The sequence below is a fragment of the Lepisosteus platostomus genome, chromosome 3, assembly GCF_059453375.1.
Source record: "Lepisosteus platostomus isolate fLepPlt1 chromosome 3, fLepPlt1.hap1, whole genome shotgun sequence".
Taxonomy (NCBI): Eukaryota; Metazoa; Chordata; class Actinopteri; order Semionotiformes; family Lepisosteidae; genus Lepisosteus; species Lepisosteus platostomus.
In genome coordinates this window covers 16,755,907-16,772,438 of record NC_142613.1, presented here as the reverse complement: position 1 = coordinate 16,772,438, position 16,532 = coordinate 16,755,907, and the positions used below count along the sequence as shown (strand labels likewise).

Here is a 16,532-nt window from a genome sequence, read left to right as displayed (position 1 = left end):
TCCTATTTCCAAGCTTCTGTTACACAGTAACTTTGATATTCTAACTTTCTACCTATGAGGACTATGTAAAAAGTAATGCCCTACTTTTTTTCTTTAGTCAAAATGTATTTAATGACAGATTGTTGCGGGGCCATCTGTAGTGAAAATGTGGAATTCTGCAACAAAAACCTGGAAATTAACAAATTGTCAAAGTGAGCCGTTACATTTTTGGCAACACCCATTTATACCTTAAGGCCAGTACCTACCAGTCTGTCTAGACAGCAGTGTGGAGTAGTGGTTAAGGCTCTGGAGTTGCAGCTAGAAGCCTGTTGGTTTAAATTTCAGGTGGAAACACAGCAAAAGGCTGTTTTACCTTTGAGTATGGTATGTCACGCAGATTGGTACAGTAAAATGTCCAACTGTATAAATGTAAGTCACTTTGGGGAAAAAAGTATAAGCCAAATCAAATAAAAATAATATCTATATAGAAAATATATCTGTGGGAACTGTCCCCCTTGTTGCTGTAATGCGCAGAAGAACCTTCCTGGCTCCTTGGGAAATCACAGCCCAGGAGTAGGCAATAATAAATAAGGCCGAGCAGTGGTAATGATGGGGGATCATTGATGTAAATGATACTCACTCGTGATGATGGGGATCCTGGGAGAACCGAGCCAGTCTCTCATTACAGCCTGGCCCAGGAGTGCTAATCTGGGGGAAAAAAAGAAAACAAATCACTGAGAGGGGAGCATGATGTATGCACAGCTGTCAGAAGGAAAGATACAGTGTGGTTTTCCGTAGGGAGGCTATATCCCACCTACCGAGGTGAATATATAGATACTCTGGATATGAGGATGTTCACTATAGGCAGCACAAATACACTGGCAGAAAGGATACAGGAGCTGACATTTTCAGACCCCCTAGGCTGATTATAGACTCTTTCACATTCCATAAGATGCAACTCAAGAATCATATAAAGTACAATGCTGAAATTACATAAGATTACCCATTTTCATGCATTTTTTTTTAATGCAGGGCAAAAAACAAGCCTTATTCTGCATTTTATTAAACACATTACAATGCCACAGAATCAATTTATATAGACCTTTAAAAAAAAGAAGGTGACTACCACTGCCAAAAACCAGGAATTTTGTTCTTATTAAAAAGATCCCCAAATCCAGTCTACATAACCCAAAGCTATGACATTCCTAACTACTGTTTGTCTGTCAGATTCTGTGAATATTCTGAACATGATTTAAGATTCTTAAGATGCTATAAAGACTTTGTATTTAGAGACACTTTCTGCTTTTATGTGAAAATATTATCAATATATTTTCTATTTGTGAAAAACTGCATAGTGCACTGAAATGCTTTTTGAGCAACAAAATATTTTCAAGTAAGGTTAATTATTTGCAAGCAGAATGAATACTGTAAGATGCATGTATATAGAAAACAACATTTGATTTGCAACTAAAATCCATACACTAAAATAACATCCTCACTTTATTATTGTTTAGGAAATAAAACCAAAGTAGCTTCTATTACTTTAAATCTGTAAAAGTGTACTTGAACATATAACACTTCCATAGTTTCTGTCCTACAAAAGTTTCCTCTTACATCTTGCTGTAGACCTTAATCTTATGCTGATCGCAGTAGAAGGGTTTTAATAGTATTGCACTGCATCCATGGAATACAGTAATCCATTCTCTACAGCGAGGTGGTTAGAAAGACAGACTGTGCCTATGTCATGCTGCGTTACATGGGTTCATGATCACATTATCTCTTGGTGAAGCTGACAGTTTTATTCAGTTTACAGTATTCTGTGTTTGCTGGCGACTTATTTCCTTTCGCCTAGGCTGCCGACAGCCCTTTCCACACCATATTAATCTTGTTTACTGACTTATCTCGGTACAAATATCAGAAAACTGGACTTTTTATCGGTTGCAGAAATAAACATGATGTTGACAGAAGCAGAAGCTATTTTCAATGGTAAAATTGGTTCTTTACCTGCAGCTGTATTTGTAAAAACAATAAAAGTGTTTGAATTCTGTGTAGGCCAACAGTGTGAATTGCATACAGTGGGATAACAAAGGTGTGAAAATCAATACAGAGTTGATGATAAAAAAAGAAAGTCTATGTAATACGAAAACAATAAATGTAAAAAAAAGGTACAGAAAGACAAGCTGTGCATTCTCCCTGAACTTCAGCTATCCTTTTTCGTTACCACAGACAGTGTGGCTCTTTGGTTTTGCAATTAACATTTGAGGTCTACCTACTATAATCATTGCTTTTATAATCTATTTTAGGATTTAACATTAAAATGTTAAATGTGAAGAAGAGAATGTGAAGAACTTTAAAATCTTTACAAACATAAATACTGTGCAATACAAAAGTGTCACATAAAGACAAACTGCATGAGTTTTAACATTATCGTGCCTTGCATTTTAAAGTTAATTAGAACAATATAACTAAATATCTAAATTAGTGTACAAAAAAGTAAAAGTGGTATAACTAGCACATAAGCAAAATTAAAATAGCATTAATGAATAGGCTTCTTTTAAATATACAGCAAAAATAATTTAACAATATTTCATTTTAAATATTGCATTAACTTAACAATAACCTTGATGGAATTTCAGGAGTTATCACATTTTACAAATCTTCTGAAGTCAATCGCTGAAGTAAAATTGTAATCTGAACAATTCATATAAACCAAAGGTGCAGTGCTGGAGAATGTGAAGCAGTTCATATAGCGTGGGGTTCAGCAAGACTGATTATGTTTATTCCCTTCACAATTACAGGCGTCCATCACTATGATATTTCTTTACTTATACGGCAATTAGACAAAGCGTGCAAAATGAGAAACCATAAAACTGGAGAGAGCACATACATCTTAATTACAGCACTTTTTTTTCTCTAATTTCAAAGCCTTGTAAAGATTTGAAAAACAAACTTCATTTCAGAGATTCCAACACTTAACCTGAATGCAGTTCAAAAGATGCATGCCAGACATCTTTTTATTATTTCATTTCCTCCACCTTGGTGTATTCAATCAAAAAAATGTTAGGCTTAAAAAGAAGAACACTTTAGTTAAAGCCCACAGCCCTGCCACGCAAAGCTCCACACTGTGTGTCTTCACAGATATCACAGATCTACCAACAATATTTTCAAGGCATAGTGCAGTCCACTTAATTGTCAACTCATGTCACCAATAGGTTCTTACACTCTGCAAACAATACTTCCTCACCATGTTTTGCTCTTCCCTTCAAAATATCTAAAAAGTCTTTCCCTGTCAGCACATTTGTATGACATAAAATAAAACAAGTTGACACTGACCTTTTATTGTCAATTTAGTTGTACTACAAACTGACGTAAACCTTAAACAGCTTTTCTAGGTGTTATAAATAAGTGAAAGCGATATACTGGTTTTCAAAATGATAGAATGCTTAAAAAAGGCTTAAATAGCAAAAGGAACAGCAGTGCCTTTTCTTATAGTTCTTTAGACTGACTTTTTTGTTCAGTACAAGAGTTCAGTTTAATTTGTATTAATGCACGATTATTTAAACAATTTTAATATATTCCAAAATATTAACAGAAATTTAATATACTTTTGTTACAAACTGCTTCATCAATAGGTTTCACAAGGCCTTTGAATCCTAAATTTCAGGGATTTTACTAATTAACAATAGCTCAGAAAAATGTGTTATACAAATGGTCTGGAGCACAGAACTGTCTGGAGCACAGAACTGTCTCTTTTTAAAAAAAAATCCCTACATACTAAAGGAAAACTGACGAGAAAAATGTTCCAAAGGTGCTTTTACATTCTTTCGCCAAAAATACCTCTAGAGCTACATCTATAATGGTGCTACTTTTTGTCTGCTAAATCAAATGAGTGTATTTGCTCAATAAACACTGTATTCTATTTTCTTTTATTGGAGACTTATGTACTCTATAAGATTGGTCCTATGAAAACACCAATAAGAACAAAACAAAACTATGCTTTGTTAAAATCAAACTTAGAATGTACTCAATTAAACAACAAAACTCTCTCAGGCTGATGTCTGTATTTACTATGAAGGCCTTTTGGCTCTTTCCTATAATCCACACACTTCACATTTATCATCAACCGATCAATTGTCCAGACTCCAGTTAATATTTTTTCATGGATAAATCATTTATCTGCTTTTACGACTACATGATAGATGAATTTCTTTTTCCATCTCCGTTGCGGAAGACTGCGAGAGATGGGGAACTATAAATTGCTAATAAGCTAACAATACCTTATTTTGAATTCTGAGTTGTTTGTGCAGGAAGCAAAGACCTATACAAAGACAGGCAAAAACAAAATCTTGTTGACGACACGTATTAGAGATGTACAGCATTTAAAACAGCAGTTGAACAGAAAAAAAGGTTTGTTAACTAGATTCTTATAAAACCATTTTATTCTAATCCCTTTCACTCTTTGGGTCTTTATGCTGAAAACGGTTAACAAAGCAGATTACATTTTCCCTTCACATTACTCATCAGTTATTTAAAATTTAATTTTCCAGATGAAATTGAATCTCCTCTACAACCCCCCTCCCCCCATAGTCTGTAGCTCGCTTTCTGTTTATAGTCTATTGTGCAACATGCAGTGAGTGGCCTCTGCTGGTTAAATAAGGGCAACATGAGCCATAAGTCTGCAGCTGCAGCAGTGGATGAGAAATACTACTCTACCACATCAGAGGAGCGTTTTACAATGACAGAAAATAACACAGAAGGATCCACAAAACTGATGGCTACCAGCATCTAGAGAGCAACATCTTGCAATTCCATGGGCTACAGCTCTTCAAAATAGTATGCACTGAATACCCATGGCAGCGGGAAAAAAAAATGTCTTTCTGAACATGTGTCTTTTTTGGTAGAGGACCCATGCCCAGCTTGAGGTCCCTGCTTCCCTCCAAACTATAAGTGAATTAGCCATACCATATGTCTACGTATAATTTGTATTTGTCTTCAAGCTACGTACTTATACACAACATGGTATAGTTCCTCCTGGGATTCACAGACAATGAGTTTAAAACCAAATTGAGCTCAAAAACAAGAACAGTTTTATTTCCTTCTTGCAAGACATTTGTATGTGGGGGGGGGTGTGAAGCAATTATGAAGACAATTTACACCATCAGAACAAACAGCTACAATCAGAGCCTTCACAAATGAAGAGCAATAAATCTCCTGGATCACTTTTTGCCCCGTTTTAGCCTTGTGAAGTTGTTGACCCGCTGTGTGAAGGCAAAAAGGCTGCTCAGTTTGATTTAAATCTCAAAAGTATGATAAAAACATGCAAGTCTTTTTTTTGCAGGAAGCAATCAATATAACAATGAAAACAGATTCAAAGCAGGGGACATTGTAGTGTAATTCATACTTTGTGAAATGCAACCTCCCATTCAGTGTGGCAAAACAAGGAGGTTTACAATTGAGCACTAATTAAAATTAATTTCTACACGTATTTTTCTTCTACAAATGCACCTAATATATCACCTATTGGTTACAATGCAGAATGAATACAGCACAATTTACACATGACCCTGTGATACATAAATACATCTTTATTAGTGATTTTAAGTTGAATTGTAAGCCTAAGAAAAAAAGCGTATACATTTTAACAGATAAACCTGAACTAGTGACAAGTGAAGCAGCTAGAGCTTAACATTTGAGGGATACATTTAAAGCAATATTTGGCAGAACATAATCTAGACTCTAATACTATTTGACAACCAATTTTACAGAAGTGCCACTTACTAAGGTCTATTCTATATCAAAAAAGTATTTAAAAGTATTTTTTCCCCCACTTATCACATCCCTTTGAATTATAAACAAGAAACTTGGAACTTCATTGATCAATATTTTGTGTAAACATCCCTGAGCAGATAGATTTTAAGGGGTCGGCTTCTTAACAGAATTCAGACAGAGGTACACATCTGTGGTGAACAAAGCTCTGCAACGGTGCCATTCTTTCCCAAGGTTTGTGTGCATGGCATGTTCAGCCAGATTTACAACAGAAAGGATATTTCAGTTATATTACAAGTCTCTCATTCACACAAGCGCACAGGCAGGCACCATGCTAAGATTTTTTTTCCATTTTCATTTAGCTTGACATCTTTGCCAGTATGTAGTTCATACATATTGCTTAGTTAAAAGGTTCAGCCTTTTTCTGCATGCTAATTTCCTTTGTAATTTAAATAGTAATTCTTCACCACTAACTTACTATTTTAACTACATGTATTATTCTGATGTTCTTTTTCATGTAAAAACACACAGTCCAGCCTAATTATATGAAAACCTGCATAGTTTACAATAAATATTTTTCAGTCAACAAGTAACAGCACTCCATAATATTCCTACCTTCTATCTCAGTTCCATTCTTTTATCCATTTGGCTGAAACCACATACGGCCTTATCTAACTGACATAGAAGATAACCCCTCCATCTCACTTGACACAACTGGGATATGACATGGCGACCTGCAATAAGCTTTACTTAATAGCCTTAAAAAGACACTGTCTAAATGGTAGCCCAAGTCATGCACTAATAAAAAAGTACATTAAAAATGTCTAAGGAAAAATATAATGTCAAAAATAAACTAATAGAGTTTAGAAAGAATATCATTGTTTTAGTTTTTTCTGCTAATTTCTGCTACCATCCCACGTATAACTTTGCTTAAGTAATAGATTTTCAAATTTTAGAGGGTTAATTCACATGCTGCAAATAGACAAAACAGAAGTACTCCTTATAAAGCTTAATCTCAATTGCAACATGATGACTGCTCTTATTTAAATCAGTCAACACTTGAAGCCAAGAGTATGATAAATACATCAAGAATAACAATAATAACACATTTCTTTAAAATAGAATTATTTTATTGTCATGCCTTTGTATGACCTTTACAACTGACACTAACTTATTCATAAGTGTAAATCTTCTTATTATGGAAGCAGAAATAATCAAAAAGGCAACTGCAATTTAAGCAAATAACATGAAACAATAGGTGAACTATTTATTCAATTTAATTTTAACATTTTATTTAATTTTGAAATGTATTTCCTTCTGGTTTTATATATATATATATTTGCCAGTTTTACCTTTGTCTGGAAAGAGTTTAGAATTACAGTTGCTGATGATTTGTACTGGGAGACTGCTAGATGTTCTTAGTTTGTTGATTCTAATGTGCTAACTATACATAGACTTTTAGATATATCGAAGACACCTGGTACTGACCATTACAACATTTTAATTTATCTAATCTAACCTCAATAATGTTGTACTAAGTCTACACATTTTTTATCTTTCCCTTATCCAGGTACAAAAAAAGCACAGCAATGAGAAAAAATATTGTAAATAACACATTTCCAAGACTAATGATAGACAATTAACCTTTTAAGGAAACATTGATATTTTGCATATTTCCTGCATTAGTGCAATTAAATTAAGGAATTGAATTAACCTTTGCTGTGCTATGCCAATATTTAACTATTTTTGCTAAGTGAACTACAAACAACCTTATTAGTTCAAATTACTTCAAAAGGGATCAAAATGAAGTAGGTCTAGGTGTGATTTTTAAGATGTGAGTCACTTAATTCCTACCTAATTTCTATTAAATGAATTGAGTAAATAGTTTTCCAGCACTGAAAATATATTTAAAAAAATGATTCAGTCATAATTGGTCTGAATCGTAATTTTGTAGTTCTTGGTTTCGCCTTTTTTTAAAATCAGGGAATATATAGTATCTGAAAAGACAACATCAGGAAATGATATCTATTCAGCATACAATGAAATGTGCACTTAAAATAACAGGGGTGGATTAAAGAAAATGAAAAAAGGATTTCTTCCTAGTGCTTTTTTTTTCTAATGAAAAAAAATGGTCCACACTTCTAATCTTCACAAAGCTACATTTAAAAATTAACATAAATTCAGTATCATTTTCAAAGGGTCTTAAAAAAACCCTATAAATCACAGGTGCAAAAAACAGTGTACTGTAACATAAGCTGGAGAGAAAGCTGACGTAAACAGTGGTGACTGCAAGCAGTCGCACCAGTCAGGTGAAATATGAGGACAGAGGGAGCAAAGTGAAAGGGTGTCACATCCTGGGCTGTGCTCCTGAAGAAATGTATGTGGAGAGTGACAGCAAGAGGTAAGGAAAAGGACATGCAGGAACACGACAACCCAGAAAAAAAAGAATGCAACATTAACGTTGTTTCGGACGTGGCTTGGAAGAGAATTGTTATATTTGAGATGAAATAGAAAAAAATAGACCAAACAAATCAAACTTTTAAAAAAAAGATAAAATGTCAAGTCCTGTACAAAGAAAGACGGTCAAATATTCCCAGACTGGGACTGTTGTTGTTAATGTGGATTTGTTTAGGATAGCAGGAACACCCTTTTCCAACTAAAAATAATATTTTATCTGTTATCAAACCACGTGCTGTTATACATTTTCAATAACAATTTTTAAACAATCAATTTCAAATCATTTTGATTACTGAAACCCAGAGACCGGGTTTCTAGAGATCAAAGCACAAAGTGTTCTTGAACTAGTCAAGATCAGTCAGCCAGACTCCCAAGGTTTTATTTTTTTATTTTTCCCCAAATACAGTCATTTACAAGGTCATAACGAACAATGTAAGGTAAGGATCAAAAGGTCAATTTTAACGAGTTAGACAGCAGCTGGATCTAATTACAAGCATCTTTTGATAACATTTCATGTCATGCACCAATTAACTATAATTTTTGCTGGTACCTTCACTTCTGATAATCATTTATAGTGGTAGTTACAATTTCAGTTAATCACCTTATATGACAGAATGTGTGATTCCCTATTTCTACAACTCCACACAACTCTAAATGGATAACCATGAACTAAAAAAAAAATATCTCACCCTTCCCCCAAACAAAAAAATACACGGATTATTATCTCTGTCCCTTATGGACTTTGGAAAAAATAATTGTACAGAAAGTTGTAATAAACTGTAGCGTATTTGGCTTTAAACCTGCATAATACACAAGAGAAGATTTTACAATCAGAGCTCAGAATGTTAGGGAATTTACCTTGAAAACCAGGCAAGTCAACACCTGGAAGAAAATATACTGTAGTTCTGAGATTAAAAGTAGAACCTTGGAGCTTAATAAATTACATATGTAAAAAACAACTATGACATAATTGCTTGGACCCACTTTATACTAGGTTTCACACCACCCGGTAATGAAGCATTTTTCAGATAAAGTACCTAAAACATCTCAAAGCAAAACTATTACTAGCTTTTATTATAAACACCTGACAATGTCCACTTTTTTATTTTCTGTTATTTGATCAAAGACAAATAATGTTAAAATAATTAAGTGCAGAATGTTATTCGTTATATTGTGAAGAATTTCCATTCTTTTAAACGTATAATACTGTATAAATCATTGATGTAAATGTTATCAAGAAAATCATGCTAGTTAGTTAGAATCACTTTGCTCAGACTAGAAAAAATATAACAAACCTATTGTTAATCACTGTGAGTTCAAGAAAAATCCTAACATTACTCTATTCTTCTTGTATTATAAACAGACAGCTATTTGACTACTTTTGCCTGAGAGACCACGTTCATATGAGATTGAATTCAACTGCTATCTTCAACCTATTCTCAACACATTCAATTAGTGAGGTTTGTATGACAAATAACTGTGATAGCACATATTCTTAGTGAAACCTTAAGGGCCTTTATAACCACTGCCACAAAAACTCGGCATGCCTCTGTAGCAGTCATTTGTGACTTGACAGTTCCAAATCATTGTCACCAGACACCAAGCCGAGCTTATTTCACACCAGAAATCAAATTCGGATTCAGCCAGTCTCTCTTTTCCATTAAATTCTTCATGGATACAGCAGTGTGATAAAATACCTAGCAAATACATTGTCATGCTGAGCATAAGCACTTTATTGCTCAAGCACAGCTGAGACGGCAACATAAGTTGTCTGTTTAAAAAGAAAAAAGCGAAGGTCTGCTTTATTTCTGGGTTTTCAGAGAACACAAAGAAGGGGGATTCCCTCTTAAAAAAAGAAAAACAATATTTAATAGCTGAAGAAGTTCATGGGTGCTTTTGTTACAATTAGAACCTGCCAAAAACTCAGCATTAAGTTAGCATTATTGTGCTTAATTAATACAGAAAGCAGGTTCTCTCAAGCAATCAAGTTTACCAAGTAGAGTAAGCTAAAATTGTATACTGAGAAGCATTAAAAAGAAAACAAACACCTTTCAGTATATATTTTATACCTGCACTTTGTGCCATTATTTTGTTTTTCTTCACACTCCAAGAGTAGCACTTCCTAAAGAAAGCACTGGGCATAACTAACAGTTAAAAGGTTCTACATCCATCAAACTGGAGATCAGGAGTCATCAAGTAGCAATCACACACAAAACTTTACTGTGATTAAATGTTTATTTCCTTTGTTTTGAATTATCTGAGGTGCTTTTATTTTTATTTTTTAAGCATTCAAAGCAGAGCAGAAAATGAATACCGATTCAGATTACATTGCACAGCTCTGTTTCTACACCTGCATTTTCCTCCTCCTCTGAAAGACTAATTGTGGAATTTAAAGGACAAGTGCCACTGACGTTTTGCATGGAGGCAGGTCAAACTTTTATTCCTCTCGCCCTACAAACAATTTCCAAGCCCCCGCTCGATAAATAAATTTGGTCTCAGCTCTCCCAATCAGGAATGGCGCAATCCCCTCAGTAGCAAGCCAATGATAAATGGACTTATTTTCCCAAATCAAACACTCAAATTTAAATTTAGATGAGTTAATGCAAAGGTCAACATTGTAATCAGTTCTTTTGATCTTTATAGAATTTCTGGAGTAATACATAATAAATCTGAAACAAGGCAATTTGCAGCTCTGTATGTGCGGCTGGTAATAAAAATCTTAACGATTAGGGCCTTTATGTACTTAGGGAGCATTTTATAGTAATAGCTATGGAAAGGGCTGCGACGCAGGGGAAAGACAGTGACACAATACTCCACAGGACATTACAGTCAGGTTGTTTACAAACTGTGAAGCCACCAATAATCTCATTGGTATTATAAAAGATGGGTGCTGTTCAAATACACAGCCTAATTTGATGTCAACTAAATCTAGATTCGTGTTTTGTGTGAAACAGAAGTGAAAAGGCTCTATTACAATCCCAACTCACTCCTCTTCCTTTCTAACCAGTTTTAAAAGCTAACAAAAAAATGACTGCACCTAAACTTTGGACAGAAGGGGAATATTTTTCAAACACTCTATGCCACTGAGCTCAATTTGGGCCTGGCAGAAAATGTTATTTTAGATTTTACCCTTTTCTCTTAATCAATAAATAATGACTGTCACTATGCCAGAATTAACTTGCCACTTATTATGCATATTCAACAAACATCTTAAATACTCACGGCGTGATGTCTGCTCCACAGAAATTCCAGGAAAGGGGCAAATAAGAATATGATGCCTCACTAAGTTGGGTTTTAATTAAACCTTCTAATTGTTACAGTGAAACCTGCATTTCATGCATCAAGTATGTAAATGTTAGCAATTGTAAGACATTACAGTGACAAACTGCGTCTGTGTTGCCCTTATTTAATAAGCTCTCAAAGCATGCAGTCGAGGAACAATGCAGTGTACCTTGAGTGCATTTTGTAGTAAAATGGAAGGGTAAATGTACTTACAAATCACAGGCCTTATTACTTAAAAGAGGCTTTAAAACCAGTTTGTTGTGACTACATTCAAATGGTCCACATTCAATGGTATTCAAAAATTAATTTACAAGCTGTAAATTTTGATTTTGTTATTCATTTTTCTATACGGTTAAACACTGCAAATACAATCACTTTTTCGGTGGTGTTGATCTAATTTTGCATTGAATGGTTTAGAAACTAGACTCCTGGACACAACTGCCGCAGCCTCAGTGACTGCAGTGCTAAGGAGAGAAAAGGAAAGAGAAAAAAAAACAATGTCCAATGGAGAATTTCAGCTGGACAATGATGAAAAGTCCATATGTTAGAGTGCCACCATAAATTATGTCGAAACGTATGGCTAGGCCGCTGAGGGGCCTCCAAAAATAGGCTGGGAACAGCTCTGGCTGTGTGAAAACAAATTGCCCAAATTTCAGCATGAGAAATCTGGTGTTCTTGACATTCATGTTTATATAGCTATCAGGGCTCTGAGTGAAAGGTATAAAGAGTACCAGACGCACAGCAGAATACAGGGAGCAGGCTATTCCATGAAGACAGCTCAAACTTCCGGGAATCTGCATGAGCCCAGCACTGGGGGGCCAGAAGATTTATTATGGAGGAAAACACAATGAAGAATGGGGATTTGTGAGGTCTAAATGATAAGACTAAAATTTTCAGGATGTTTTAAGGCATGTTTTATGGTGGGGTATCATTTCTTAGAAATAGGACATGGCAAATCATATGATTACATACTGCTTACTGTACACACAACTATTTTCTAAAGATTGCTTCTTGAAATCTGAAAATGTAGTTACTATGATCTGAAAATGTATAACACAAAAACATGGGTTCTATGATCTAAGCTTCTGACAAACATTCGAAAAAAAAGTAAACTAAACTTGAAAATCGGGGAAATAAAATATTTCCTGGCGAGTGCTGTTATAGCATAAGGGGAAAGACTGACCGTGGAGCAATATCGTGTTCTTAGAGACTACTGTGATAGATGTAAATGTCACAAAGCTTTTAGTTTAAAATATTCACCGTCAGTGTAATAGATAAGAGGCATATTGATGACATAATGTTGAATGTCAGAGCTTTAATGTACAGTGGCTATGCCATATTGTCCCACAGTGAGGTGAGATCTGATACCTGCCCAGAATGACAGACAGCTCAGACCTGGCAAGCAGTGGGAGAGAAAAAAAATCCCATTTACAACATGCCAGATGGGACTGGCTGGATGCTTCATCGCAAACAACTCATCCTTCTTTGGGCCTACTTGTCCAGCTCTCCTGCAAGCCCTTGGCAGATAATGATGGATATCAAAGCTATGGTAAAGTGGGTGACAACAGCAGCCTTGTTATAGCTGCCAGTCTTCTTCTGCTCCTGTCATTATTACACATTGAAGATTTATTTGAGTTTATTGTTGTGCGCTGGGTGCCAGCCATTTGCAATTCATCACCAGCTATGGAAGGTTCTGGACAGTGGCTATGGCTATAATTGCCACCTCCACCTGCCTCTGGAAATTATGATGGGTCACTAACTGTGGCAGACCTCCTGCTAGACCACCCCTGCAGGCCCTGATACTCATGCACTGTCAAAAAAAAACAAACAAATAAATATTATTATGTCCTGCTTCTTCACATTAAACAAATAAAAACAAGTTCTGTCAACTTCATTCAACTTCAAACCACAATGGCTTTAAAGTAAACACCAGACATTTTCAAAATAAAGCACTGTAAGTGCTCATCACATATCAGTAGCAGCAGGTAAAAACAACAAAACATTGGTAAATACTATATATACGGTATACGTGAAAAGCCCTGGTCTGCTGTTAGAATACAAATTACACACTATTTCTTTCATGTCAGAATTATTTTTCCCCTTCGATATGCACAGAATCAAAGCCTGCATATACCCAGAGGAATGAGGCTGATGCTGTTTATTTGCTAACCCATGCCATTATGGTAACTAACACTTATTTTTAAAAGTACAATTTAATATTCTGAAATTCCAGTGGAAATAAAGACCCGAAAGACAAGAGTGCAACCTGACCATAATAACTTGAGTAGCAGTACTATAAAAAAGAGCTCTTAAACTCTTAACTTTTCACGACACTTAACTTTTGTTATATTATACACAGCCTCACAGCTCTTAGTACTGGGTTTACTTGAGGCCTGGGATGCCTTCTATGTGGAGTTTGTATATTCTTGATTTGACGACATTGACTTTTGCTAGGTTTCTTCCCACAGTCCAAAGACTTGCTAGGTTAATTGGCATTTAGAAACTGACCCCAATGTGCACATGTGAGTCCGTGCATGTATTTATCTGCTCTGTGATGAACTGACTCCCTGTCCTGGATTTATCCTGCCTTGTTCTCTTTGTCAGATTAGGCTCCGTCTCACCACGACGCGTACACGGGGCTCAGAGGTTATTGAAAATGGATTTCTACTACAAAAATTGAGTGGCCCAAATAATTGGACAGAGAAAAGCAAATGAAAAGATGGCAATAAAAACTATTTGCTCTAATATGCTTTCTAAATTCAAAATAATTATATTATTTATCCAACAGTATGACACATAAGGGAAACTATTAATATATTGCAGTAGTATTGGTCTAACAAACTGAGAATGTTTAATAAACCCATAGCATTAAGTTACACAGCAAAGACAGAGGGGCATTATTAACGCAACAAATGGTCATGGAACCAGTATCACCTGTTGCATTTTTAATGCCTCACAGTACACACAGTATAAACTTCCTATACACCTAAGCACCGAACGTCATGCTTTTTGACATGTTCTAAAACTGAAAAAAATCTTGTAGTCATGGGACTTCTACCATTTAACAGTGGAAATATTAAAATGGACAATAGTTTGCCATTATAGTTTTATTTTATTAATGGATTGATCCCCACCGATTCAGTGTGTTATTTTTTTTTCCTTTTGCTTCACCTTTAGTTCATAAAGCAAGTCAGGTAAAGCAAAACAGCAGGATGCAGTTCAATTTAACTGAACTGTCTGCTTAATTTCCTACTATAAATTCGGCAGGCTGCTTCCAATGACAATACATTCATTGCTCTTCCATACATTATTTAATCCTCCTTCAGATTTAAACATGTAAATATTTCATATTGCACATTGATCTGGAACATCCAAAGACTAAAGAAAAAGTGTCAAGCCCTCCTTGGTATCCATAGAAGGTTCATGTAGGCCAGGCATACTCTAATTCTTTATTGTTCGATGTGTCTTTTCCACAGATGTTGTCCTTCATTTTCAATTTTTACTGTAGATGACCACAGAAATTTTATATTTCTACAGTATCTAGTCTATACGTGAAGACATACAGACATCTGTACTCAGGGAAAGAATTCTGAGCCCAAAAGTTTCCATAGCCTCCACTACATGTCCCAAGGTGTTCTGCCTCAGTTCTCAGAATATACAGTATATGGATAGTAAATTCAAACCATATTTACTAGGGCCCATGTCTGACTGCCTTACAGTTTATCCTGTATGTTTTTTATTTTTTTTCATTGTACTTTTATTTTTGCCTAAACATACTAAATTTAACAAATATATTCCAAAATACATATATATATAAAACATATATTTGATCACTGCCAAAAACTAAAACAAATGTGAATAACAAGTAATAACAAATTATTCTTCAATTATTCAACAGTGTCTATTTAATCTATAAAACATCTTCCACCAAGGCAAGCAATGTAATTCATATATTTTCAAATATTTCCTGAGGCAAAAGATTGCGTTTATCTAACAGGACAGCATAAGTCCCATTAGAACAAGATGTTAGCTACAGATTGAGAGGGGAAAAAACAAAAAAAAACACAAACAAATTGAAAAAAAGGACAGGCATGCATAATCAGTTGTCTCCTTGCAGCTCAATTAGCCCTCATGTAAAACCGAAACATGTAAGGAGAAATGAGGTTCTGACATTATCTGTGCCAGCTAGATAATTACACAGCCTTCATTTAACAGTAGGGCAACACGACTGTAGCAACAAATTAACTCAGCTCCATTTGCAATTCATGGTGTGTTTTCTCATTTAATACCATTTGTCTTACCACTAGTGAATGCTTCCATTTATTTTTCAACTCATGAGAGCACCCAGTTTGACGCCATGCATTATATCATTATTGACTGTATACTTTGGAGTTCAGCACCAGTGACACTTGCTCTTCAAATGATCCTCATGATTTTTTGCTTGTGCCTGATGAGAACTAAGTCAGTTATTCTATTTTGTTCTTAATGTACGGAATCTAAACTCAAAGTCTTTAAACGAAAAATGAAAGTAGTTTTAAACCACCCCTGCTCTTAACCCCAGGGTGTTGAAAACATGATAAAGTTATACAGCTTTTCATTCAAAAATTACCTGCAAATCTTTACGTGTAATACAGGTGGTTCTTTAGGCCATTTTAGAAGTTCTATTGCATATGTAAACACTACTGCACTGTAGTAATATGCAGATTTTTGTTTTCATTTATTGATATAAAACAACATTATTGATAATCTTAGCTAACTTATCGTAACTGACTAACAGAGAATTTAGACAGCAGGTCCCAAAGGTCACCATTAAATCCAAATGGTTTCAATTATATTTTTACCATAATTAGCAGAATGTTATGTGGAAGTACTGTAAACTTGCATTACATTTAGGTTCAAAATAAAATCACAATGACATGCATGGATTATTTCATTTTAAGCATATGTCCTTATGCCTTAATGATCATTATCATTATGTCCTAGACTAGCAGGTTAAAAAGAAAGCTTTATTTTTGTTTTGACCTGAGAAGACTAAGAGGGAAACGGAC

General features: G+C 34.9%; 1 protein-coding gene across 1 annotated transcript in view; it reads right to left on the bottom strand.

Annotated features, from left to right (window-relative positions):
- LOC148674546 (G patch domain-containing protein 2-like) overlaps nucleotides 1-16,532 on the bottom strand; it is a 97,719-nt gene that overhangs the window by 36,681 nt on the left and 44,506 nt on the right. The window contains exon 6 of the mRNA XM_088624742.1: nucleotides 620-687. Within this exon, the coding sequence (XP_088480868.1) occupies nucleotides 620-687 (68 nt within the window). The remainder of the gene's footprint in view (nucleotides 1-619; nucleotides 688-16,532) is intronic.